This window comes from Dunckerocampus dactyliophorus, chromosome 11 (assembly GCF_027744805.1).
Source record: "Dunckerocampus dactyliophorus isolate RoL2022-P2 chromosome 11, RoL_Ddac_1.1, whole genome shotgun sequence".
NCBI classification, from domain to species: Eukaryota; Metazoa; Chordata; class Actinopteri; order Syngnathiformes; family Syngnathidae; genus Dunckerocampus; species Dunckerocampus dactyliophorus.
The window spans coordinates 4,248,755-4,275,064 of record NC_072829.1 but is presented as its reverse complement, the minus strand read 5'-3'; the positions used below and the strand labels follow the sequence as shown (position 1 = coordinate 4,275,064).

Genomic DNA, 26,310 nt, shown 5'->3' with positions numbered 1-26,310 from the left:
AAAAAAAAAAAAAAAAAAAATCAATAGAATTTGCTTAAATATGCATTTTTTTGTACTAATAATAGGCTGTATTCAACCACGAAACTGCATGATTTATTAATTGATATATTTTTGAAAAACCGTGGAAGTGAAGCAGTAAAATTTGTAAGGTGAAGGAGGTATGTTTTGTGGGGAAAAATTGCGTATTTATGGAGTGAAAACACATTTATTGACAGCCAAATCAGATTTGTACTAAAATACTGTTGTTCACAGTTAGTCAGCAGTGGATGTAATTCTGCTGTGAATGAGGTATGAAACATCTCTCTGCAGACTGCTCACGCTGAAGGTGCTGAACAGCATCGTGCTGCTGGGCAAGTCGTGCGTTTACGTCAAGAGAGCCAACATGGAGGGCAAGTTGTTCCAGAAGGCCCAGCAGGCAACAGCATCCTCCTCGGCTAAGACCCCCAGCAAAGGGGACCTGACCACAAGTATTGCGCCCTCAGGTGACGACCATACACACTCTCACACACACACACACACACACACAAGTGGATGCCGGTGTTATTGTTGCGTAGACGCATTACAGCTGCTTTCAAAGGTAATGGAAGATTTGGAGGTGGCAGCATCTTCCTGTCATCTGCAGCCAAATCCCCTCGGCACTTTTCCCCCGCCTACACTTCTGAACAGGAGCTTTGAGGTGCAAAGATCCTGATGGCGCGTCACTTCCTGTCAGGCTTCAAAGCCGAGCCAAACTCCCTCTGCCGTTTCCAACTTATCCGGATTCCCAGAAATGAGCACGTTGCCACACAGTATGCTCCTGCTTAGTTTTTGAACCCTGAGCTGCCACGCTAACCCCGCTTAGCGCGGCGCATCAATCTTAAACCAACGCTCCGCTGCACAATTCGCGGTTCTTTGTCTTTTAAAATCAGCTGGATTCGCACACCACAAAACACACTATCTGCTTCTGGGGTTTGTGTCCACAGGGCAGATATGAGCAATGAACAGTTGCTTGGAAGCCATTTCAGCCACATGCTTTTGCTCAAACTCACGTCAGACAGCGCTAACCTCTACCTCGGCTTGGAATACTTGTCACGAGGGAAACTGATGCCGTCAACTTTAAATTTGGACATACAGTAATCCCTCGTTTATCGCGGTTAATTGGTTCCAGACCCGACCGAGACAAGTGAATTTCTGCAAAGTAGAATTCCATATTTAGAAACTGAATATTTTCATAGTTTGAGCATAGAAAACCTGTTTCTGACCTAAATATGCTTTTTTAACAGTATTAGAGCCCTCTAGACCTGAAATAACACCCCTATAATCACCTTCACACTCCTATCACCCGATATAGTAGACATAATAAGAGAAAATAAGACTCATGCTTGAGTGTGTTGCTGTAAATGAGATCCGGTGCTAGGGGAGCTGAACGGGAGGTCGGACAGCGAATGACGTCGGGGAGGGCCCTATAATTTCCACGTTAATGGAATTGCGGACGTAATACTGTTACATATACTATTAAACGCAGAATCTCGCAGAAATTGACATATTGTGAATGAAATGCTGTAATCGTGAGGAGAAGGAACGTTTGTGCGAGGAAAGAGTTTCCCCAGTGGACCGCTCATTTAGCGGCGTGTCCTCACAAACCCTAACCAGCCCCCTCCTGCACTAAACAAGGCGGCAAACTGAAACATCGGCTAAATTGGGGGGAAAAACTTTGAAACTTATACTTGTCACCGAGCGTAAGCTCATGTCCAGCAATGGCCAGTGTAAGCTTTCTGAGTTAGCTCGTGCGGCTGTGTGTGCCACTCGGGCTGTATGAGTCGTTTTAGGTGTATGTAACCAAGTGACTCTGCAAGTTTCATGTGAAATAAGGACGACAGCCACAGCTGCAAGAGGCAGCCAGCTAGCTATCTCACTTAGCAACAGTCAAAATACATTTTCAACACACACCACACTTCCGGCCTTCAAAATAAGAGCGGTGCACATCCTTTCTAACTGTGGTAATAAAGTATGGTTGCCATATAAAGTAGCTTACATTAATAAAGTGATTGCAATTGCATCTGCGACTACGTCTTCACGGATGTCTGATGTGGATGTGTGTTGAGGATTTTGTAGTAATGGAAAGTTAGAAAAAGAGTGGGCAAAATTGTCCAATGATGTATTGGATCAATAAATGTCATTTATTCACTGACACAAAAAACACACAATCTATGGTGATAAAATAAGTGTAAAAAGTAAAAGAAAAAATTTAATTAAAAAAATTAAAACAGAATTTAGAAAAAAATAAAATGGAATATGGGAAAAACAAAAGCAGATTTAATAGGGCTCCAGTCGGGGGTTCAGAGTTGACTTTTAGCTTGGTGTGAATTAAGGCCGCAACAGTAGCAACACATTTTAATCAGGGAGATAATTCAAATAAAAGCCTGTTGTTCTGGAGATCAAGTCTGGTGCTAGTGTGGTTCACCAATCATTACAGTAACCTTACTGACACCTACTGACCAAAGTAGAGTACTACATATTACCACAGCGTCTTTGAATGCATCTTTTGAATGCCTTATTGCATTTTAGTTCATTTAGTCATTTTTATGCTTGAAAATGCAAAAAATATGTAAAATTTGCTTAAGTATGCACTTTTTTTTTTTTTACACTAATAGGCCGTATTCAACCACAAAACAGCATGATTTATTAATATATTACTGAAAAACCGTGAGAGTAAAACCGCCAACTTCGAAGCGCAACGTGGCAAGGGTTTACTAAACTGAGCTATAGCAAGCTTGTTGCTGTGCGGAGCACGTCATTGGGGGCCGACAGAAAAAACCTATATGACTTGATATCATCACTTGACATTTTCATACCAGAATCGGTCGGAGAATATTATTGACCACCCCTATGTTGTATATAAATGTTTGTGCAGTTTGCATCTTGGTGCCAATCTAAATTAAGGTTGTTGTTTTTTTTTTAAAGATTATTTATTTCTGTATTGTATTTGTTACTTCTGGCCTTTACAGTCTGGTTGCTTTGGGACCAAGTCAATGTTTGAATTCATTTCTTATTATTACTATTATTCTTATTATTATTATTATTATTATCATTATTATTATTATCATTATTATTATTATATAGGGATGTCCTGTTCTGATCTTCAGGATTGGGATCGGCTGCCGATCCGCAGTATTTTGAATCAGATAATATCGGCTTCTGCCACGAGATCGGGCCAATCCAGTTGACGTATAACATTCATAACTCTGGGCCACACTCCAACATGGTAGGTGCATCAAAGCTAGTTGCTACTCGAGTCTCGCCACCCGCAAGAAGAAGAAAAAGCAACACCACCATGCAGACATGGCTTAGTTTTGCAGAGCGTGCTTGTGCTTGTGCTTGTGTGTGTGTGTGTGTGTGTGTGTGTGTGCGCACGACTCATGAGTATATTTTCACCGTGTTGTGTTTTACTGCTTTAATGTCAGGACCATTTTACAATTTCCACTGACGACGTGCAGGTTCTGAGTGGAAACAGACGAGAGGCACGTTTATTCTTGCACCCAGCTTGTATCAACTGTCAATTGCCATTCTCAACACACACAACACACATCCGGCCTTCAAAATAAGAACACTCTTTGTCACATTTGTCTAATTGTGCAAACAAAATAATTGTGTAATGGAAATATTGTACAGTAATAACGCGATTTGGATTACATCTGTGACTCCATCTTCCTTACTCACAAGCACGGGCTTTACAGTTTGTTGAAGATTTTGTAGCAGTATGTGCTGAGGCTGACATCCCATTAGAAAAGTTAGCTAAGCTACATCCATTTCTCAATTACTGGGCAAAATGTGCCAATGATGTATTGCATCGAGGGCCCGAAGAGAGTTTGTTTAAAAAAATAAAAAATAAAAAAAAAAAAGGTCATATATGCTAAATCACGCCACAATTTGATCTATAACCATGTCAAATGATTAGTTCTACCCTAAAAGTATGTTGCGCACCCATTTTTTCCAGTTTTATCTTTTATTGGATGGACTTTTATTGGATTAGGGACCTGACTCACAGAGGTTTGTTACAAAAGTCAAACAATATTGTTGGTCATGCTGTGTCATAAACAAGCAAATTCAGCAGTACTTGGGTTGCGTTATTTTTAATGACTATTAAAAAACATCAGATCAGGACATTCCCTAGTATTACAGTATATATATTTTATGTCGTGATGCTATTGCCATGCCTATAACGTAAATAATCCACATTGAATTTGCATACAAACCCATGTCGATATAAGCAAACTCCTTGGTGGAGGTAATAAGTTAGACCAAGAACTGATGAACTTGTTCCACATCACAGGTGACTCCAAGGTGAATCAGAGCCCATCTACGCCCTCCGTCCCACCTTCCTCCTTTTCTGTGACCACTCAGCCAACACCAAGGTTGGACTTCCCCTCACTGCCCTCTGACCCCTCCCCCTCAGTGGCCCCTCATCTGCCTCCAGCTACACCATCGGAACCCGAGCAGCCTGCTCCACCACTCTCCAAAGAGGAAGAGGAGGAGGAGGAGGAGGAGGAGGAGGAAGCGGTAGAGAAGGAGGCGCGAGACCCCTCTGCTCTCAAACACCGGGCTCCAAAGAAGGACCTGCTGGAGATCGACCGCTTCACCATCTGCGGCAACCGCATCAACTGACTAGACTCAGGAAGGACAAGTATTTATTTATGGTAAGTTATCGGAATCACTGACACACATCCTGCCGCTCGTCTCAGAAGATTCCCCCGTCAGGAAGCTTCGGGTGAGGCGATAATCAGCGCGTCAAACGACGAACTGGCGTGCAGGTGTGAGGATGCGGCGCCAGTGTGGAGGCGTAACAGCGAGAGTGAAAGTGAGAGCACAGCAACACTTCCTGTGTGAGCGGCACAAGGCGGGAGAAGACGACGTGCGTGGATTTGAGTTTTCCCAGGTACAAAACTACAGAATCCTCTACAGAAACCTGAACTGGAACACACACACACACACACACACGGGGTCACTGTGTTCACTCAAGGAAAATGCTTCCTGTCCTGAAGGACACTTGTGCAAAAGGTAGAGAGTGTCACCTTAAACAGGTAGACCCATGTCACCATTGGACCACTGAAGATAACGACAATGCGGGCACACTCATGTAGCAAAAAGATTTTCCAGTTGAGTTGCCACAGCTACAAAGCTCTGTTAACTGATTTAGCCTATCAGACTTTCAGCGAATGGACAAAAGTCTTGGGACATGCCTCACCTAATTATTCACGCAATCATTTCATCTTAGCAGCACATTTTGGACGATGGTATGCTTCCAAGATTTTGAGAAAGCCCCGTTTTGTTGTCTCGTGCACAAACCAAGGTTATTAAGGTATGCTTGGATGAGTTTGGTGTGGAAGAAATGGAGAAATATTCCCACAGACGCCCGACGACATCTCGCTGGACATCTTCCCGGGAGCGGAAGGTGTTGTAGGTGCATCCCAATACTTTTGCCCATTTTCCCTGATGGACCAAATTGTCTTAAATTTCTTTCTTCTTCTAATGTTTACATTCTTTGATAGTAGCAGTGGTTTCACAATGAAAAGCCTTTTTTTATTGTAATGAAATGCAGAAATGATCTACTGTATATGATTATACTATTAATTATATTATGATATAAGTGTGTGTGTGCGTGTGTGTGTATGTGTGTGTTTGAGAGAGAGATAGGAATTGCTACGTTTTATTTACTTGAGGGCAGTTTAGCAATTTGCTGAATGGGAAACAGACAAAAGTTTGATTGAAGACGTGACTTATCAGGTGTAATCATCTGGCATATTGATTTCTTTCTTTATTTAAGGTACTAATACTGCCGTGTTAGGGGTGGGGGTCATACAGAGTTTATGGACAATAAAGGCCTTTTATATTGTTTACTGCCAATGGAAGAATAATAATAATAATGTGTTGAAAATCATTTTTATTTTTGTTTGGAGCTGCCAATTCATGATCATGTTTTTGTTGCCTAGCTGAGCTCATCAGAAATAGATGGCGTGCACTATTACAGCTCAGCATATTGTTGGAAATAATAAAAAAAAAACTAATGTGGGCGTGCTTTTTTACATTCGTTTCCTTGTTGGTTGTTATTGTCTAGTTAAAATGATCTTTAAAGTCCACATTATTAGTAGTAGTACTATTTATTTTTAATTACGTAAAATAAGGTAAATAAATCATTAAAATAAATGAATTTAATAAAAGAAATTATTACATACGTAACTTATAATATAGTTTAGATTATATATAGTATGTATTTGTCATTTTATATGTAATATCTAAATGATATATTTTGGATAAATTAATAGATTTATTAAATTACATATAAAAGGAAATGAAACAATATATATTTACAATTACATGTTTATAATTATTGATTCATTTGTTTATTTTCAGCTTCAACTTTTTCACCTTCGACTTATTGTCTAGTTAAAAATATGTAAATTATTATTAGTAGTAAATATTGACTCATTAGTTTATTTGTCATGTAAGCAATGTACTTTATAGTCAAACCTGTTGTTACCCTTTACTCTAGTCACTTTTATTTGTAATATTTTTGTTTTGTTTCTTTATATCCAGTTTCCTTCTTTGCACGGGGTACTTATTATTGTCTAGTTAAAATTACCTTTAAATGTTCACATTATTGTTAGTAGTAGTCCCCATTTTTATTGTATTTTAATTAATTCATTGCTATTTGTTTGCTTGGCTTGGAAGTGTAATTTATATTCAAAGCTATTATTACCATTTTGACTTATTTTTTGTAGTTTTTTTTTAATCCAGTATTCTTGTTGGTACTTATTGCCCGGTTTAAATTGTCTTTACATTTTTATATTAGTAGGTTTTTTTTTTATCCATTTTCCTTGTTGGTTCTTATTGCCCAGTTAAAGTTCTTTTACATTTCAATATTGTTACAAAGTAGCAATAATTTTATTTATTATTAATCCATTAATCCAGTTTATTTTCTTGTTTTCAGCTGGCAAGCATGTATTGTCAAACCTGCTAACAATAACTTTTGTAAGTTTTCTGTTTCATTTTCAAACCAAAAAAGGTGCTGAAAGATGTCACATTTTTCTGCACCTTGAAATGGTGTTGTGAAAGAAACATGAGACTAACAAAGATTCAAGTTGTTTTGCTTTGACATTCAAGAAATAGAAAATGCTGGAAATAGAATTCACACACCACATGCTTGCAACTATAATTACGGAATATGTAAATGCTGATTTCTTCATTTTGCCAATGAAGTGAACGTCCACCTCCATGGGAACCAAAGAAGCTGGTAAGTGACCCATCAAAAACTAATGTTTATTGTAACCATGGTTATAGTTGCATGCTTAGACAAGGAAACTGTAGGTTGACCTCACTGTGTTTTTCAATGGCTGCCAATAAGCTGAGATTTATCCCCCAGATGACCTCACCTGTCCTGGAGCCTTTTTAACATCGGTCGTACTGTATGCTAAATCTGACACAGACGCTCTCTAAGCGCCTTAGGCCGCTCACGGCTGTCACGGATACCAGGAAGTTGTCGCTAATATCTTGGGTTAGTCAAGCCATAGCAACAAACATTGTTAACTGGATACATCCTAAAAGTGAGCATTTTTGAATGTTTAAGTCTAATAACACATTTTAATCATGATAGTTGTTCCCTCTTTCCCACCACAGAGGATGTGCAGACACCAGATACTAGAGGAGGACACCAGGTGAAGGTTTTGTCTGTCACCTCCCTCCCTCCCTCCCTCCCTCCCTCCCTGGAGGTCAGGGCCCCCCCTGGAAGCAATGTGTGTGACTGGTGTTAAAAAAAAATGTATTTATTTGATCATCTTTGGCTTTTGCTGACTAAAGTTCGTGCTTAAACCAAAGCCACTCGAGTCAACCTATGCTGTAATTTACATTGGCAGGTTTTAAAAAGATGTTTTTCTTTAATTTTTTTCCAGTTTTGTCAGATTGGGGGGAAAACTAATTTTAAGCACTTAAATTCACTTTCTACCAACTTAAACATTCAAAAGCTACAAGTCTTTCTCTTTTCCGCCAGGGGGAGCCCTTTCTGCTACACAACCTGCTTCAGCTGCTGGAGGCACGGCGACGCTCTCCCGTCACGCACGCGCTGAAGCTACAGAGCGAGAGAGAGAGAGGGAGGGAGGGAGAAGCGCGCTCTCGTGTGCTGGACTCATCTAGGAGCAGAGACGGCGGAGAGAGGATCTCCCGGCGTGGAGGCGCAGACCGCGGGAGGGGGGGCAAGGAACGATGCCCTGCTATCGCCGGTAGCCGCGGTGCTTCCGTGCGGACACTTGCAACCCCGTTTCCCCTCCTCCATCTCCTACCAAGAACCACCGGAGCATTCACGGGAATCATGATGACCAAAACAGGGACACTGATTCTTCTCTGTGCGTTCCTGTGCTCCGGGGAATTCCAGGAACAAGAGCCAGACCCCCGCAGGCTGCCTCCTCCGCCGGCCACGTTGGACTTCGGCTACGTGCCCGCGGGGGTCTACGAGACGGTGGCCCATTACGAACCTGGACCCATCGGGATCCTGTTCCACATGGTGCACACTTGGCTGTGCCTGGTCCAGCCCAACGACTTCCCGCAAGGTGAGCACTTCACGAGCCGGTCAAGTAGGGAAAATGTGCGTAAAAAAAGATAAAGGAAAAAAAATAACTTTAAACGTGGATCAGAAGTACTCTGTTAATACTTTGCACCTGTTTGCGTGATTTGGTCACGCCACGCCCTCACGTGCCCTGCGTGAGTTTTTCTGTTTTGTTTCCCACTTAATGCAATTAGACACATACACTCCGTGCGTGTGTGGTTAATGGTGTTGAGACATACACACTCCGAATGTGTGTGTGTGTTTAATGTGGTTCCGGGTGAGCAAAGATGCCCCCCGCATCCTCGTCTAAGTCAACATTTTGCAGATTAGCAGCTCTGTGAGTCACCTTGCTAACTGGCTAAATCCCATAAAGCTCGCACCAGATGGCATTAGCCGCTAAAGCGCTCATTTATTGCCAAGCAGTACAGTGCTTTTCCAAAGTGCCAAAGTACCAAAACACCGCAGTTTACTGTGCTACTTTTTGGCACCTTGCTGTGTGGTAACCACATATAAAACTAAAGACTAGAAAATATATCAATTTGAAGGTGTGTATGCCGCGAAAGGTCTTAACAAACAAAACAAATAGTGCGATTGTCAGCCATGTTGTTCGCTTTGGCGTGTGCCCTTTAGAAGTACTATTTTCCGTACTCTTGAATGCAGCATTATCAATGTAGGTATCCTTCAAGTCATGTTACATACCCCATAATAGAATAACATTATCAATCAGATCGTATTAAAAGAAGCTAGCGTTAGCAGCTGACTTCAATGAGGAGCTGTTTCAGCCACTCACATCCTTCTAAAATGTTTTTATATTGATGGGTGGCATTAGCCTAGCCTAGCTAAGCAAATTTGATGAAAAATGTCCAAAATGAAGCATTTTCAAGCATAAAAATGGCTGAATAAATTAAAATGCAAATATAAGGCATGCAAAGACATTGTGATCATATGTAGTATTCCACACTAGGTCACTAGGAGTCAGTAATGTTACTGTAATGTTCAGTGAGACACACAAGCACCAGACTTGATCGCCAGAACAATAGGCTTTTATTGCAGCTTTGAATGATCTCACAAGAGGCACAATAATTCCTAACGTGCTCCTGTTGCAGCCGTAACCCATGCCAAGCTAAAACTCAACTCTCAAACCCCTGATGTCACTTCCTGTACGAGTCCTATTTATATCTGAGATGTCTCATTTTCTCTTATGTCTACTATATTGGGTGATAGGAGTGTAAAGGTGACTATAGGGGTGTTATTTTGTGTCTAGAAGGCTCTAATAACATTAAAAGGGAGTCGTAAACAGGATTTCTATGCTCTGGCAAAAATACTCCATTTATAAGTAAGGAATCACACTTTGGGTGAAATTCACTTATCACGGAACCAATTAACCGCGATAAACGAGGAATTACTGTATTAACTTTCACCACCACTGTGATCATCATCAATGAATTCTGATATTAAAAAAAGCTAACATTAGCAGCTAGTCGGGTAGCTGTCCATTCACACAGTACTGTGTTATGCTACTTTGCATAACTGTCCATGACGCATTTGCATGTCATTTTTGTGGACGCTTTGGGAGGCAAAAAGTGAGCCAAAACAACATGAAAAGCAAAACGGGTAGTGCTAAATCTATTAATGAATGTATGGGAACATTTCTAAATACACAATTAAAGGTTCTCATCTTTATAGTGTTGTTCTAAGTATGTTAGTGTTTAGCATGTTTAGTCATGTTACTCAGCTAAACGTGCAAACTGGCCCCAAATTTGAGAACCACCATCAGGATGAGACATGCGGGAGTTTGGACAAATTACCCCAACTTGGAAGACGCTTAATGTCATTTATTCAGCTTTTTAGTGGGTTCTAAATGGCAACTTTATTAGGATGTTGTAGTGTTTTCAAGAGAAAGGCTTTCCATGATTGAGCATTAGTAACTTTAGCCTTCACTCATGCTGCATATCGACCGTGATGGCCGCCTGTGGGTTTCCCTGGCAACTGTTGCCCGACTTTCATCTGCTGTCTGAATTCATTTGTCTTTTTGAGACTGATGAGGAAAGTCGTTCCCGTGGTGGTGCTCACCTGCGCATGTGCAGTTCAAATGGAAAATTTAGTGTTTGCGTTAAAATGAATAGGGAAAATTGTAGGAAGTGAGTCAGCGTATTGTGGCCGCACACAATGGCCGCTTGTGACTCTGTGTTGCAAATGACCACGGGTGTTATTGTGGCTGCTTCTTGCTGTTGTTGTTTGTTCCTTGTAGTCACTGAACAGCAGCCAAAGCGCTCCATTGTGTGTATCGGTAACTAAACCCAAATATTCACTGGAGCCTTCATCCGTCTCCGCATGGCCCGAGGCTGCCATCATGTCGGAAGCATCCTGCAGACAAACTGATCCCAGATCTGCCTGAATTAAAAACAAAAAAAGGTGGCAATTTTGTTATCGTGCAAATGTGAGCACATTAGCATAAGCATAGCTGTAATCAGCCGACGTTACGACAAAGCTCATTTATTTTTACTTCGCGCATGCTTTTTATGTCAGTGTTTACCATATCCCTATTTTTTGCCTCCCAGTTTATTTTCTATCAACTTTATCTCACTCAATCCCAGCCGTTTTTCAAAAGATAACCCTTTCAGTAGCGGCCATTTTAGACTATTTTGACTGCTCTTTCAAGGCACACAGAATATTGTGTTGAATGGCTATGTACTATAAACACTGAACGTACCAAAAGAAAGATTAGACTCCTGTCTTTCATAAGAAAAGTTTGTTTCTACCTTTTTTTTTTTTTTTTTTAACTCACTTTCTGCAAATGCATCATGGCTAATTTGCGCAACCCACCACAGCCACAAATAGGTTGTAGTCTGGTGGGAAACACCTAGAAAGCAAAGTGGCCGTGGCCACATCCCCCCCCCCCCCCCCCCCCCCCCCCCCCAATGCTGTGGGTCTTCTGAAGCTAAAGAAAACAAAGTGAAAGCAGTTTGTAAGTGGTTGTTTTGCTGTGATGTTGTTTCTTTTTAGCTCTGCATGTCAGTGTTTTCATCCCTGGTGTGAGCATCGCTCCACACAAATGAGCTTTGTGCTCTAATTATTTAATCATCAATCAAAAATCCTTCTTTTTTTTTTCTTTTTTTTTAAATAACCCCAAAAATGAGAGAGAGGGGAAAAAATGGGCTCATGTGAATGCTTTTCCAGCATTCTCTTTGACTGGATAGCAGCCTTGAAGCCTCCAGTGTGTCTTGTCTGCGAGGATGTTGTTCAGAATTGATATGAATATTGCAAACGTTGGCCAGCTTCCTTCTGTTTAACATGAAACACTGCCATTCACTTGCACAATATAACCATCCAGTGTTCCTAATATAGTGGAACACAAATCTGTTAACCTCTGATTTACACCAAATTAGAAATACAGTAATTTATTGCGGGTAATTGGTTCCAGATCCAAGCATGATAAGAGAATTTTTGCGAAGTAGGAATCCTTATAAATTGAATACGTTTGTAGTCGGAGCGTAGAGAACCTGCTTGACCCTCTAAATCTGTTTTTTAACATTGTTAGAGCCCTCTTGACATGAAATAGCATCTCTATACCCAATATAGTAGACATAATAAAATAAAATACATAAAGAAATAATGATGTCATGAAATGAGAGGATAAACGACATTGGCATTTTGTGTTCAGTGTGTTGTCACTGACTAATGTAAATTAGTTTGATGATCTGAGACATTTAAGTGTGATAAACATGCGTAAAAATAAGAAATTAGGAAGGGGACAAACACTTTTTCACACCACTGTATAGATCAGGGGTGCTCACACTTTTTTTAGCCTGCGAGCTACTTTTAAAATGACCAAGTCCCAAAGATCTACCTACTATTATAAATATAGAAAGTATATATATTTACTATATTTATTTTTAAAAAATATGAGTAGGTATTTATGTACGTTATACATGTATATCAGGAGTGCACGCACTTTGTCAGCATGCAAGTACAAGTCAAAATGATCTACCTCTTTCTATAAAACATATAACATATACAAAATGTAACCAGTAAACTCTGAAATTCTATTGTAAATATTAATGATTTGTATTTCACATTCACATTTTCAAAGTTTACAGGTAATCAAACTAGTTGCTATCATAATTCACTTCAATATGGAAATAAAGATAATTACACATAACTCCTAAATAGTTGTGTAGAAAACACTGATTTCTGTAGTAGAGTTCATGACGCCACGCAAAGCCAGTCAACAATACACTTTTTTTCTACGTAACTAGCCGCTACAAGTGAACAGATAACTTTTGTTATAGACATAGACATCTTACCGCAGAGTTAGTTCATCCATAATCAGACTAATAAAGATGAAAGTTGCATCTTCTTGTGTAGCTTGAAACGCCGCGGGGGAGCAAGCGCGAATCAGGAGGGGAGCTTAATGTCAGCTGGCTGACTGTCATATGAAAACTACAAAGTGACGTTAACGCGATCGACCCAAACTACCTTGACGATCTACCGGTAGCTCGCAATCGACGTAATGGCCACCCCTGGTACAGATGGATCACACAAGAGCGACTTAATACATACTCACGTTAGCATTGGCAGAGTTCCTTGTTCTTTTTTTTTACTTCCTGTTCTGTACGGTACTTCTTGCGGTGGTTATTGTGTCATCAATGTAACATTACTGACACCTGGTGACCAGTGTAGAATACTACATATCATCACAACGTCTTTGAATGAGTCTTCTCAATGCCTTATATTTGGATTTTACTTCATTTAACCATTTTTATGCTTGGAAGTGCTTAATTTAAGCAAAAAAACAATTTGCTTAAATATGTGTATTTTTTGACTAATAATAGGCTGTATTCAACCATAAAACGGCAGGATTTATTAATATATTTTTGAAAATTAATGAAATTTGTAAAATTTGAAGTGCAAATTGGTGAGGGATTACTGTATTCTATTTTAAACAGCTGCTTGTTGATATGCAAGCAGAAGCTATAGTAATTCTACATTTAATCAACTTTACTTAAAGATTTGTCAGATCAACCCACGGAGATGTTCGGACTTGTCTGCACCCTTGATCATGGGCGCTTCTATTGGGTTAGGGTTAGGGCTGGTTGTGCTCATTGCATTTGGCTAAGCGGCAACTTTCAAGCACCTGTGATCACCGGTTCCGTTTCATACCACACCTCATACAAGAAGATCCATGTTTATATTTAGCAAGCAAGCAAGGGTGAGCTTTTAAGTGTAATTAAATACAAGCGATCAACAAAGGTGAAGTGTGAAGCAGGCGCGCGGGAGTGAGCTCCATCTCTGTAACGCCGTACAATGCTCCAAGCTGTACAAAAAAACCCTCCATAATGCAACCCAGACCCAGACCAACATCACCAAGAAGGCAGAGCTTGGACACACTCTCCTTCCTGGCAAAACACGCATGGGTGTCCAAAGTGTGGTGCAGGGGCCATATGTGGAATGTGGCTTATTGCAGAAAATAAATTAAAGAAAATCCCAGCAAAAGCTAAAATATAGAGCAAAAAGGCATAATGTAAGTAGAAAAAGTTGAAATTCTGCTACTAATAAAAACACAAAGATTTGTCTTTAAATATTAGTGCGTTTTTTTAAATTATGAATTATCACCTCAAACAATCAAGGGACAACTGGACAGTCCTGACATAAATAGACAAAGACAAGTACACGAGAAAAACAGTGAGCTGTATTATTATTATTATAATATATTATAACAGCGGTTTATTTGGTCTCGAAAAATGAGCATGTATTTGCTGGACAAACATTTCAAAAAGCACCTGCATTGTTTTTTGACTGTTAAATAAAAATCTTTGTTTGTCCAATCATATTTTTCATTGTAAAAAAAAAAAAAAAAAAAGTTGAACTCTCATCTCGTCTTGTTCTCGTGGATCCAGTCTTGTGCATCGACCTGTCTCGTGGCACCCCCATTATTAACTACTGTACATAGGAAATAATTTTAATAAGATTTTAACTTAACCAAATTGTCGCACACTTTATAAAAAAAACAACAAAGCGACCCTAAATGTTCCAATTAACCGCACAGTCTCCTATAGTTGCCGGGACTGTGATCTACACAGTCAAGAAACTGTCAGGGTCTCTAGTTAGCACCGGATCAGAAAAAAACATTGGCATCAACCGTCACAGCATCAACGTGGCTGTAGGCAACCTCCTGATGTGTTTTTCTTTTTTTAATTCTTAAAAAATTTAATATGAGTAGTGCACATCCAGCAGCTTCATCTCGCTCTGCATGCGCTTTAAAATGTTCCTACTCTGCTGCTGCTGGTGTGAAAGTCACGTACGTACTGCATGTTACGTACTGTTGTTTACAATCAAGTCATCAGCGCTATTAATGCCGGCCTTGCCTAGATTACAACATTGGTTGTGTTGCTGCCGTGTTGTGCATTATACTCGTTTATAAATGACCACGTGAGCTGCACTTTCTCATGCATTCCAAATCATGATTAAAGTGTTATATGTAATGAGTTTTTACATCACCTGCTTCTGATAAAAGCCCCGCCCTCTTTGTGCTTCAGGTAAATAAACCCTCTGGTTAAAGTTGAAGTATTTACTGTCATGAGAGAGTAGTGTAGTTAAAAAATAAAAAAATAAAAGATTTGTGAATGCATTTTATAAGAAAATGAAAAGTGTTTTGCATTACTGTGCACCCTTCTTCGTATCGCAGTAAGAGCCATTTCTTTGCAAGTTCTATGGTTATCGTCACATGAACTCAGAAGTTTACAGGCAAATTTGTTGGATTCCAAATGATGCAATTACAGCTTCCACTGTACTTTAGCTTGTGTGTGTAGGTCGTATGGCATGGGCAACATATTACAAACCTCAGAGCTGGTGTACCTAATTGTGTGGCCGTCAGATATACCGCGCTTCTACATCGTCACCGTGTGATTTGGGGTTTTTTCTGTCTCACATATAGAAGCCCTGTCGTGTTGACTTTTCAGCTGCAGTTGACCTTCCCTGCCCCGAAGTCTTTTCCATTCAAGCTGCCTCTTTGAGGCAAGACGTCGCCGCGTCATCAGAACACAAAAAGCGATATTGTGCAACACTTTAATTCCCTGCTGGCAGCCCCGCTGCGGCGCATTGATGCCAGAATGGCCTTCAGCGACACGTCGCTGCGCGTGAAATGGATCCCAATCTGGGATTAGCCTTTCCGTCGGCCCAGACAGCCCGAGACGGGCTCACCGTGATCCGTTTCTGCGGTTGCAGCAAGGTGACCTAACATGCAGTCACACGTATCCAGTGTGAAGTAGAGAAACAACCAAAGTAAATATGATGTCACGATTAAACTTTAAAACTCCCTTCACATTAATCATTTCTGTGTTTTTGCATACGTGTCGAGGCGCCGCAGGGGAAACCAGGCACAATCAAACCGGCCGTCGAAAAGGTCGAAAGATAACAGCGGTGTGTTATGACTAATTGCACCTCGCTGCGGGAGTTTGTTTGAGGAAATGGTGAAAGAAATGTCAGTGATGTTCCACTGATTGCTCTGGTTGTCGTCTGGTGTGGAGCAGCTTTTTGAGTAAAAAGGTTTTTGCTTTAGGACCTTGTATGTGTGCGCGCGTGTGTGTGTGTGCTGGTGTTCATTCCTAGGCTCCGTCTGAGTTCTTTAAGAAGAAGAACTGACTGAAAATGGAGGCCACAGTGGAACCTCGGTTAGCGTGTTTCTCAGTTAATGTAAAATAATGATGCCCAAATTTTGCGTCTGTTTGCGTACAATATGGCGCGTGTCTTGTCTTTTTATTAATACTGTGTGAGTCCAACTGTGTTCTAAGGGATTTTTTTAAATCACAAAACGGCCTTGTTGGCGTCCTGTTATCTTGCTAATACAGTCAGTCTGTCGCCTGTTTATGATGTCATCAGCGGTTCTCGATTCTGTAGTTTCTGAAGTCTCAGAAATGTTAGCCCATCCATTCATTTTCTATGCTGCTTATCCTCACTAGGGTCGCGGGGGTATGCTGGAGCCTTCGGGCGAGAGCCGGGGTACACCCTGGACTGGTCGCCAGCCAATCACAGGGCACATATAGGCACTCACATTCATACCTATGGACAATTTAGAGTCTGCAATTAACCTAACATGCATGTTTTTGGAATGTGGGAGGAAACCGGAGTACCCGGAGAAAACCCACGTACGCACAGGGAGAACTTGCAAACTCCTCACAGAGATGCCCAGGCGGAGATTCAAACCCAGGTGTGGCCAACATGCTAACCACTCGGCCACCGTGCGGCCTTCTCAAAAATGGTAATAGCTATTCTAGTTTTACACGCACAAAACAATTCAAAATGCATATAACTGACGAATGAAAGGGATAAATAAACATTTAAGGTTACTTTTACCATCATTGAAGACTTGATTGTTGCCAAAGACACGATGTGGGAGTGAAATCAACACAGACACCACCATCCTGTTTTGTTATTTTTAATTCAGTAGTTCAGTGTTTCTCACCTTCAGCTTTCTTTGACTCTATTTGAGGTTACTTTGCAGCCGTGATCCAAAGGAAAGCTGAGATATGAGTTGGGAAGCAATTCAAGAAATAACTCATGGCAAAAACACAAAGATGATGTTCATGTTGATCTCACTCCCACATCGTGTCTGTGGCAACAAACACATCTTCAATGAAGGTAAAAGTAACCTTAAATGTTCATTTATCCCTTTCATTCGTCATTTATATGCATTTAGAATAGTTTTATGGACGTAAAACTATAATTGTAAAACTATAAAAACATGTTTTGTGTTAACATTTTTGACTTTACGGAATGTATTAGTTGAATTTTAATTGAATTTATGTTTCTTATGGGAAAAATTGATTTGGTCCATTTCAGGTAGTCAGATCTTCTGAAACGAATTAATGCCACTAACCAAGGTTCCACTGTACTATGTTAGCATCTCATGCTAGCCCCTAGCTACTGTAGCTAGCTAGCTAGCTAGCTAGCTAGCAAGCAGCCAACTAGACTGTTTGCGGTCATGCTTCTGCCTACCGTTTAGTTTATTTATCCCTCATCTAAGATTGTTTAAAGAGTGTTTTACTTTATTTGCAGATTAATATTAGACTGGTTATCTTTTGCTGGTACAGCAGCACCTCCGTTTTCGTTATTTTGTTACAAAAGGTCTGACAAACATTGAAAAGTACAAAGACAGAATACATTTTTCCTATATGACATAAAGTAAATCCATTAAATCTGTTCCAGACTCCCAAAAATATTAAACAATACATTTAATAGAAAATAGGTTTTACATGCAGAAAACAATGCAAAATAATTAGAAATGATGAAAGAAATGGATAAATGAACATTTATTGTGGCTTTTCCTTTTTATTGAAGAATCTTGTTGGCGAAGACGGTGAAAAGTGATGAGGGAGGAAGGGGCGAGGACGCCGTCTTCGTGCTTTCCAATGAGCACGTTCTTGAGTTCAATAGTGTTTTTATCCGTCTTTACCAAATCGCTTGCCCTCGCAACTTTCACAACAGCAATATTGTACGACAACGGAGACGGTGTACAAAAAGCGGGGCAAAATTTTTGTTAAACAGAATCATACCAAAAATTGTGCGTTTGAAAACCGAGGGTTGACTGTGACATAACCACTATGAATGTTCAAATGTTACATCGTTCATTGCCTGTACAGTTATCGGAGGTTTTGAGGTCTGGAATGAGTTATTAGGGCTGTCAAAAATAGCGTGTTCACGGCGGTAACTAATTTATTTATTAAAATTTTTTTTATTGTGTAATTGAAGCATGCGCATCATGAAAAGCCACGCCTCTCGTGTACAGCGTGGGCACAGTGTAGTGTCCCCACATAGCCTGACGCTCTTTTCTAACTTTATTCTGACCTGAACACATCAACAGCAGTGCAATTCCAACACCATGTATGTACCTCCAACACACGACACTTCCTCGTTATCCCTCGACGACCGTGAGATGCATTCATGGACACTCTGAACATTACTACGTCTTTATTATGCATCTATGTGTGGTCCAAATAAAAAGAAGTACATAGAAAAACAATAAGTGCATATTCTTATCACTCACTTTGCAACTCTTAATGCCGAAATATAATTTGCTGCATTTAAGTATGCTCAGTAATCCCACAAAATACAGTCAAACCTGTCTTAGCGGCCACCTTTTATAGAACGGCCACCTGCCTATAGCAGCCACTGAAAAATCCCCCGCAGCAAATTTACATGTTATAGACCCTGTGTATAGCAGTCACCTGTCCAACGCGGCCACCCATTTTGTCTCCCTTGGTCAATATCTGACCGCATATAGCGGCCAAATTACCAACTCAAGTAGAAGCTTCATGCACGAAAAAGTTTTGTTATTCAATCAATGAAGCCGTCGTGTGTAGACTTTAATTACTGAGTCCTAGCTCAGTCACAATCATTCACAAGATCCACACAAACTGTCAGTTGTTCCACATAAAAAGCCGTCTTCTTTTGAGCTTGCTATTTCCTGGTCAAACATGTAACTTTAAGAGCATTTGCACCAAAACATTACCTCAAAGTAGGCTGGGAACAGGACGTGCTCCCAGCGACGCTACAATAAATTAAAAAAACATACGCTAGCATGCATGCGGCAGCGGGAGCAAAACTGATTTCGGTTGTACTTAATTGAAGTATTTTAGAATGTACTCACGTTATTTTTCATCAATCCTCATCCACAAATCCATCAAAGTCCTCATCTTCTGTATTCGACACAAACAAAGCCGTCTTCTTTTCCGTTCGCTACTAGTCTGTTAACTTGTCAGTGTTATTCAGCTCCGAAGCAAAGAAGGAAACATCTCCTGTTTCTTCTGCCAACTTTATTTACTGAACGCGGCCACCAGACAGCAGCTCGGAACACACACACATCTCTCAGCATCGTATCTCCTTCCTGCTTGCCCACAAGGCAAAGGTTAAACAAGCCCCACTACATAGCTGTCCAGCCAATGCCTGTAAGAAATGACACCGTTTATTTCCTGGTGTGCACTGGTCAATACTGCAATGCCGCTTGTTGTGGGGAAGGAGAGACTCATGTCGCCGATGCACTTTAATGGCTTTATTAACAGCGGAGAACACTGCAGGACTTTACATCCACGCCAACATAAACACACTTCCCAACTCTCTGGAAACTCACAGCTAGCACTGAGCCTAGCTCTCCTGCTCGGGACGCCCACCGTCACTTCCCGTCACTTCCTGATGAACTAAAGCTGTAATAACAACTCTGCCGTATAAAAAGTAAAATATTAAAAACAAGCGTAAGACATTACTAGCACAGCTTTGTTCTGTGGGTCGTGGATATATTCTATCAGTTATTATTAAGCCTCTAGCTTCCTTTTAGTAAGTAAAAACCTTGGCTATGATTGCACTACATTGTCATGTAGACCTACAAAGTACACTTGGAAGAACAAGAGGTGAATAAATGTATTGCAACTGATGTGAAACTGATGAGGGGTAGGATTAAATAAGCTTTGCTTCTTCCTACTCCTTTTTGGACATGCAAAATTGTGAATTGTACTATGTGATGTGCTACTGTTTGACTCATGCATGTTCAGGATTAAAACCATGAACCATGATAATAACAAGCCTAGAAGTGTTGTACAACTTTTATCCGCAGTCCACAGTGCCCTCTACTGGTCAACATTATTATTTCCCCCCCCCCCCCCCCCCCCTTTTTTTTCTTTTTTTTCCTCTACTGGTCAACATTCAAACTGGACACCAACCTGTCTATAGAGGCCACCTGTCTATAGCGGCCACTTTGGCAGACTCCCTCTAGTGGCCGCTATAGACAAGTTTGACTGTACGTGAATCAAGCTTAAATGACGTAAACGCAACTCTTCATTGCTCTTAACAACACAATTAAAAGTGTGCTTCAGATGTTCTACTATTAAGGAAACTAGTGTTAGGTAGATTTTCAGTGTGTCTGCTATCTTTTAGCTTGATTATGTCTATATGTCATTTATCCTTTTATCAAAATACAGTAAAAATGGGCATATTTCCGACATAGCTGCAAATGGTGATTAATCATGATTAATTAGAAATTTGTGATTAATCTGGTTACAAATTTTAATCATTTGACAGCCCTTGTTATCATATATTCATTTAACAAATAAAACAATTATCATGTACTGTATGTCTGTGGTGGTTTACCACCACGCATTTCTAGTTGACTAACAGGCATGCATGTCACTGTACAAACATTGTGTGATCCTCTGTTACACGGGTGGCCAACTTGCGGCATGGGGGCCTCACACCGCCCACAAGAGCATCGGATCCAGCCTGCCATGGACTTGAAATGATGGAATGATGTCTGCTCAAGCTCTAAACTGAGCAACGTCCCACATAGGCAAGATCGCGTTAGCAAAGCCCACTAAATTAATGGACGCAGAGATCGGCCACTTCCCCTGTTGCCGCGTCCCATCAGGGCAGGGGGGGCCTCGTCATTTGGGTCAGCGGAGGAGAAGCGGAAGAGGCCGAGGCAAGCGGATGGCAACTCATGCGTTCTCTCCTTCCTTTGTTACGCTTCATTGGCGGATGCAGCGGCGCCCCCTCCATTCCCCTTCCTTCCCTCCAACGAATCCACTCTGTGGTGGAGATGGCAGAGAACCTGCCAGCCTCAGACTACGCTACGCTAAACGGGCCTGACTTATCTTCACCATGAAAACTGCTTTAGTCAATGTCAGGGGTTCCTTTTATGATGCGCTTAACCAGTAGCCGGTGTACAGCTGGATAGCAGGACACTGCACCATTTGCAGGGGCAGCCAAGGTGTTCACTTTTGAGAGACCTTAGGATTTTGTCTCTGCTATTTGCGGATGATGTGTGATGAGTTTACTGGGGCAGTTTGCAGCTAAGCACCTCCAAATCTGAGGCCGTGGTTCTCAGCCGGAAAACAGTGGCTCAAACCCTTTGGGTTGGGAGCAAGGTCCCCAGGTGGTGGAAGACATATCGGGATCTCGTTAACAAGTGAGTGAAGGCCGGAGCGTGCGATCAACAGGCAGATCTGCATAGAATCTTGGCGAGATCATGGATACAAGCGGCCGAAATGAGTTTCCTCTCTGAGAGCGAGGGTGAGGAGCTTGGTTATCCAGGAGGCGGGCTCAGAGTAGAGCTGCAGCTCCTTCACATCGAGAGGAGCCAGTTGAGGTGGTTTGGGCATCTAGTTTGGATGGGTTCAGGTCTGGAGGAAACATAGTCTGCATTTTTTGCCTCCACAAGGCGCTCGTCGTTTTGGAGGCGTATTTGGGCTTATGTTGGAAAACTACCCTGCGGTCCAGTTTCTCAATAGAGCAGATATCGCTCGTGGTTCCCCCTTAATGAACCACACCTCCCCAGTGCCTACGGCACTTGTGCTCTGCAAATTGAATTTGAACTTTCGTGGATTCTTGCTTGATGTCGTTGGCGTATGAAGCGATAGGCATCAAGACTCAACTCACTGCCTGGTTTTGCTGCTCAGAGATCTCCTGGTTGGAAGTACCTTCAGTGTCGCCGTGAGTTGAGTCTTTTCTGTGTCGTTTTAGTGTGTCGCGCATGAGGCAGATTGGTCCATTGAGGGAAGCGTCATGTGTAATGTCACATCAGGGTAAGTAGCGGCGTTGAGCTTGTCACCTCACACACACTGAATTGATTTCAGCACGTTTGAGCTTAGTGGAGACGACAGCAGCTCCTCTCCTTGGCTCATCAGAGTCTCTTGCCGTCATTCTCCCACACTCCTCGGTGTGTGTGTGTGTGTGTGTGTGTGTGTGTGTGTGTGTGTGTGTGTGTGTGTCCCCTCCACCCATCAATGTGATTCCCACTGCAGGGAAGGCTGTCATGTCGCTAACATACCACGGTAGCCGCGGTTCGGCAGCGGCCTGGGTGCATGTGAGCGCATGGGAGATGTTTCCGGATGCTCATGTGGTCACTCGAGCGCACTCGCAGCTGTGCACGTGAGTTTGCTTTGCACTGGAGGGAGGAACGCGTAGAAAGGAACGCATGCTGCAGCTGGTGAACATGCCAAGCACACACACACAGGAAAGCAGCGGCACACTTAGACATTTTTCTTGCATAAATAGAAAAGTAAAGAGAATGCGTGTGTGAGGGTGTGAAAAAAAGCCGGATTCTCTCTCCGTAGTTGCAGATTCTATGGTAACAGTCCTGACCTGCGGAGGTGTTTTACTTTACACTGTGCTCCTGGAGCTGATAGGAACACACACAGGGCTGTTAAGTGTAGTCGAGATACACTGGCAATTTCTTTTTGTGTTTCTTCTTATGATGCCTAATCTTGCTGTGGCCTCTCAAAATAGAGCATTTTTGCCATTTGCTGACTTTCTAATGCAAGGAGGTCTCAAAAGTGGATTTTTTGGGCTGTTTTTTGTGGTCGTTATCCCACGCAGGTGTCTGTCACCCAGAAGTCACCTGTCCCTAGACCACTTGCACCTGTGAATGCCACGGGTTACCTCACAGCTGGCCATCTCGCTTCTGACACCATTTTTCACACTACTTCCCCTTTCTTGTGGCGAACGCACACAAGTGCCCTGTTCCAATCTCTCCTACCCATCAATAATCACCCATCCACATAGACCCATCTAACTTGGCCACACCATAGATGACCTCGTTGCTGAGGATCCCACTTCTGACACGCTTTTTCACAAAAGTTGAATTTAAACAGTAACCAGTGCCACAACCTAGCAAACTAGCAACACATAACTTCGGTGGATGCACTCTGCTTTACACTACTTCCCCCTTGTCAATGACACCATACCCTGACCCCATGTTAGATCCCAATTCTGACACCATTTGTTATGGAAATTGACTACCCTCAACCCTCTAATTATATATAAAACATATGGCTAACCTTATTCCTAGACTCCTTCCAACTGAGTAGACCACAAATAGCCACATAGCTAACTCCACCATCCCACTTCTGACACCATTTTTCACAAAAGTTGAATACTTATATACTTAAAACTTGTATGATGCCTCTCTGTCACATTATTTTCCTCCCCTTGTCCTGCACAGATGGTCACCTGTACTATAGATCCTTCCCACTGGGCACACTGCCTCACTGTGAAAGAGCCCACTTCTGATGCCATTTGTCACAGAAGTTGACTACCTTCAACACACATGTTAACAAAAGTCTATTGGGTTGAAACCTTGTACACTTGGGGTCACTTGCACAGGGTTCACCCATCCCAAAGGGATGTCAGGAATGGCTTCACTGCTAAGGATCCCACTTCTTAGAACATTTGTCACAGAAATTAACTAAGTCAAGCTGTCCCTAGACTCCTTCCAATTGGGCAGGCTGCAAATAGCCACATAGCTAATCCAACCTTCCCACTTCTGACACCATTGGTCACAGAAGTCAAACCCAGATTTGAAACCCTATACGCGACCAAATTCATACTGATGGCTGTCGCCGTCACACTCCTTCCCTTCTTCAAGAGGTGAGCCCACGTGCCACATGGATGGTCACCTGTCCCGTGGATCCTTCCCACTGGGCACACTGCTTCATTGACACCATTTGTCACAGAGGTTGACTATCAATCCGCATGTTAACAAGGGTCTATCGGGTTGAAAAGCTTGTACACTCTGGGTCACGTGCGCAGATCCCACTTCTGACACCATTTGTCACAGAAATTGAGTACCCTCAACCCAGATTCAGATGCAGTTCAAGGAACTGTACAGCATGTGGTACTCCTAAGTTTTTTGTAGTGATTACATTTGATGTCTCACCTTTTGAACAGATTAAATGGTCAGTTATTCTTCATGAAATCGGGAAAAATCAAAGGTCAAGCAGCCTCCATAAAAGATCTTTGTTGTCAAGTATAAATTGGAACAATTTGAGGACACCAGCACACCTCCGGTACATGCTGAGCAGAGAGTTCCCTTCTTGCACCACAGTTCCGACTGAAATGTGATTTCTACCACTTCTGTACGAGCGCAGAGATAGCGTAGCGACAACGGCACCAGCGAGAAAATCCCCAGCAGGCTGTGTGCGCTTTGTTGCCTGACAAGCGGCGAGAGGCTGAATGAAGTTTAGCGGTGTGGAAGTGTGTCCCGGCCTGGCTTACTTCCATATTTATTTTCCTACTTTGTTCAGTAAGCCTGTTAGCACAGAGCTTAGTCAGGGGCTGATATGGGAGTCTTCTGGCATTTAGAGACACTTGATTAGATTTTTTTTTTCTCTCGCCCTCTCTCCCTCTCTGTAACTCTCTCTCTCTCTGCTGCGTGCATCCGTCCATCCTTTTTCATGCGTCCTTCTTTACCTTTCCACTGCTGCTTTTCTTCATCCGCCTGTGTCAGCTTGTTCCACGTTTGCACGGCATCTTCTTGCTCGTCTCCTTTTTTTTTTTCCACTTTCAACCTTTTTAGCTGAAGCACTAATTCCGAGCAAGTTATAAGAGGAGAGGATAAGCTTCAGTCCTGACACGTTTAGCACTCTTTGAGCTGGACTTGCTATGCTAATTCATGCAGTACAACCCACCATAGATGGACATGTTTAGAACACCAAATAGTAGTTACCTACTGGGCGCTAGATATATGTTTACACTCACCGGTATAATAATAATCAGGGTTTCCCCTCGGATTTTCTGAAGCTGTGGTGGTGGGCTGCATGGGACTGCCGCCGCTGTGTCGTGCTGCTGCTGCGTCTGCAATTTTTTTTTATTATGACATAATTTTTTTTTATGACTTAATTTATTGATTAACTTATTTATTTAACGTTTTTCAACAACCAGCAGAACATGAACCAAAAACATTGCACAACAGTTAATGTAATGGCAAAGTTGGGGAGAGCACTTAAGTGAGAGTTTAAAATGTTGAGCCTCCTCGTGTTACATGACCTATTTAGACCAATAGTACTATGTGACTATTGGTACAAAAGTACAACATTTTGTACTACTTGACACAAACTGTTTTAGAGTAAAACACAGGAAATGAATTGTTCACAATTAACAAAATACAATTATTGACATATTTTTGTTATAGAAATGTGTCCTGTATAAAAAGTATAGCCCAGGGTTATGATAGCACACGTGTATCCAACTTGCAGCATTATTAAATCTACTTTGACAAAAAGAAAGGAGAGGTGAGCTATTTTATGTGACTGCCAACATTTAATTGTAGTTTATTTCCAAAGTATGTCTCTACTCAGTGTGCTCATTTGTCATTAAATACTGTACAGTGTCATGTTGAATAGAAGAACACTTGCAAAACTACTAAGAGGTGAAGCAAATACTCTTTGGTGAATTACTCAACATCAGCTGGTGAGCTATCGCTAGCATACGAGCTACCTGTTGGAGATCCCTGTGATAGCATCACTGTCTAAAGCTGGACACAGTGTGTTTGTTGAACAACTTGCACACATCTAGTGTTTTGAAGACAAGCCATAAGTATTATAATGATAACAAGAGAGCACGATTGTGAAGTGACACTTAAAAAGTCAGTTAGCATGGATGTGATAGCCACTTCTAGCTCGCCTTGATCTAGCTAGCTACCGCCAGAGAGCAGTGCAAATGGGTAAAAGACGCCAGAAAGTCGAATGAGATTGAAACGTGAGTGATCACACACGCTGGCATAGATAGGCTTCTCATGTGACAACCGGTCGTCAATTCACTACACATTTTACAAACTTTTATTTGCACGATAATAAGGAACACAGTGAACGTCAACACAAGACGCTACTGCCGCATAGAGTGCCGCGACATGAGCAAGTGCGGACACGGCAGAGAGGCGATTCTGGTGCATGTTTTTCAAAGTAAAGAGA

General features: G+C 41.7%; 2 protein-coding genes across 14 annotated transcripts in view; both read left to right on the top strand.

Moving 5' to 3' along the window:
• The window catches only part of tapt1a (transmembrane anterior posterior transformation 1a), a 28,918-nt gene extending 22,875 nt beyond the window's left edge, over window positions 1-6,043 (top strand). For both annotated transcript variants that reach the window (XM_054792670.1, XM_054792669.1), the window contains 2 exons: window positions 310-482; window positions 4,313-6,043. In XM_054792670.1, the coding sequence (XP_054648645.1) occupies window positions 310-482; window positions 4,313-4,644 (505 nt within the window). In that variant the 3' untranslated portion in view covers window positions 4,645-6,043. The remainder of the gene's footprint in view (window positions 1-309; window positions 483-4,312) is intronic.
• Window positions 6,044-7,557: 1,514 nt separating this feature from the next.
• prom1a (prominin 1a) overlaps window positions 7,558-26,310 on the top strand; it is a 72,719-nt gene continuing 53,966 nt past the window's right edge. For 9 of the 12 annotated variants that reach the window (XM_054793038.1, XM_054793035.1, XM_054793034.1 and 6 more), the window contains exons 1-2: window positions 7,558-7,691; window positions 8,024-8,579. In XM_054793038.1, coding sequence (XP_054649013.1) covers window positions 8,342-8,579 — 238 coding nt within the window. In that variant the 5' untranslated portion in view covers window positions 7,558-7,691; window positions 8,024-8,341. Of the gene's footprint in view, window positions 7,692-8,023; window positions 8,580-26,310 lie in introns of those variants that run through there. The other 3 variants (XM_054793030.1, XM_054793031.1, XM_054793036.1) reach the window with 2 other exon arrangements.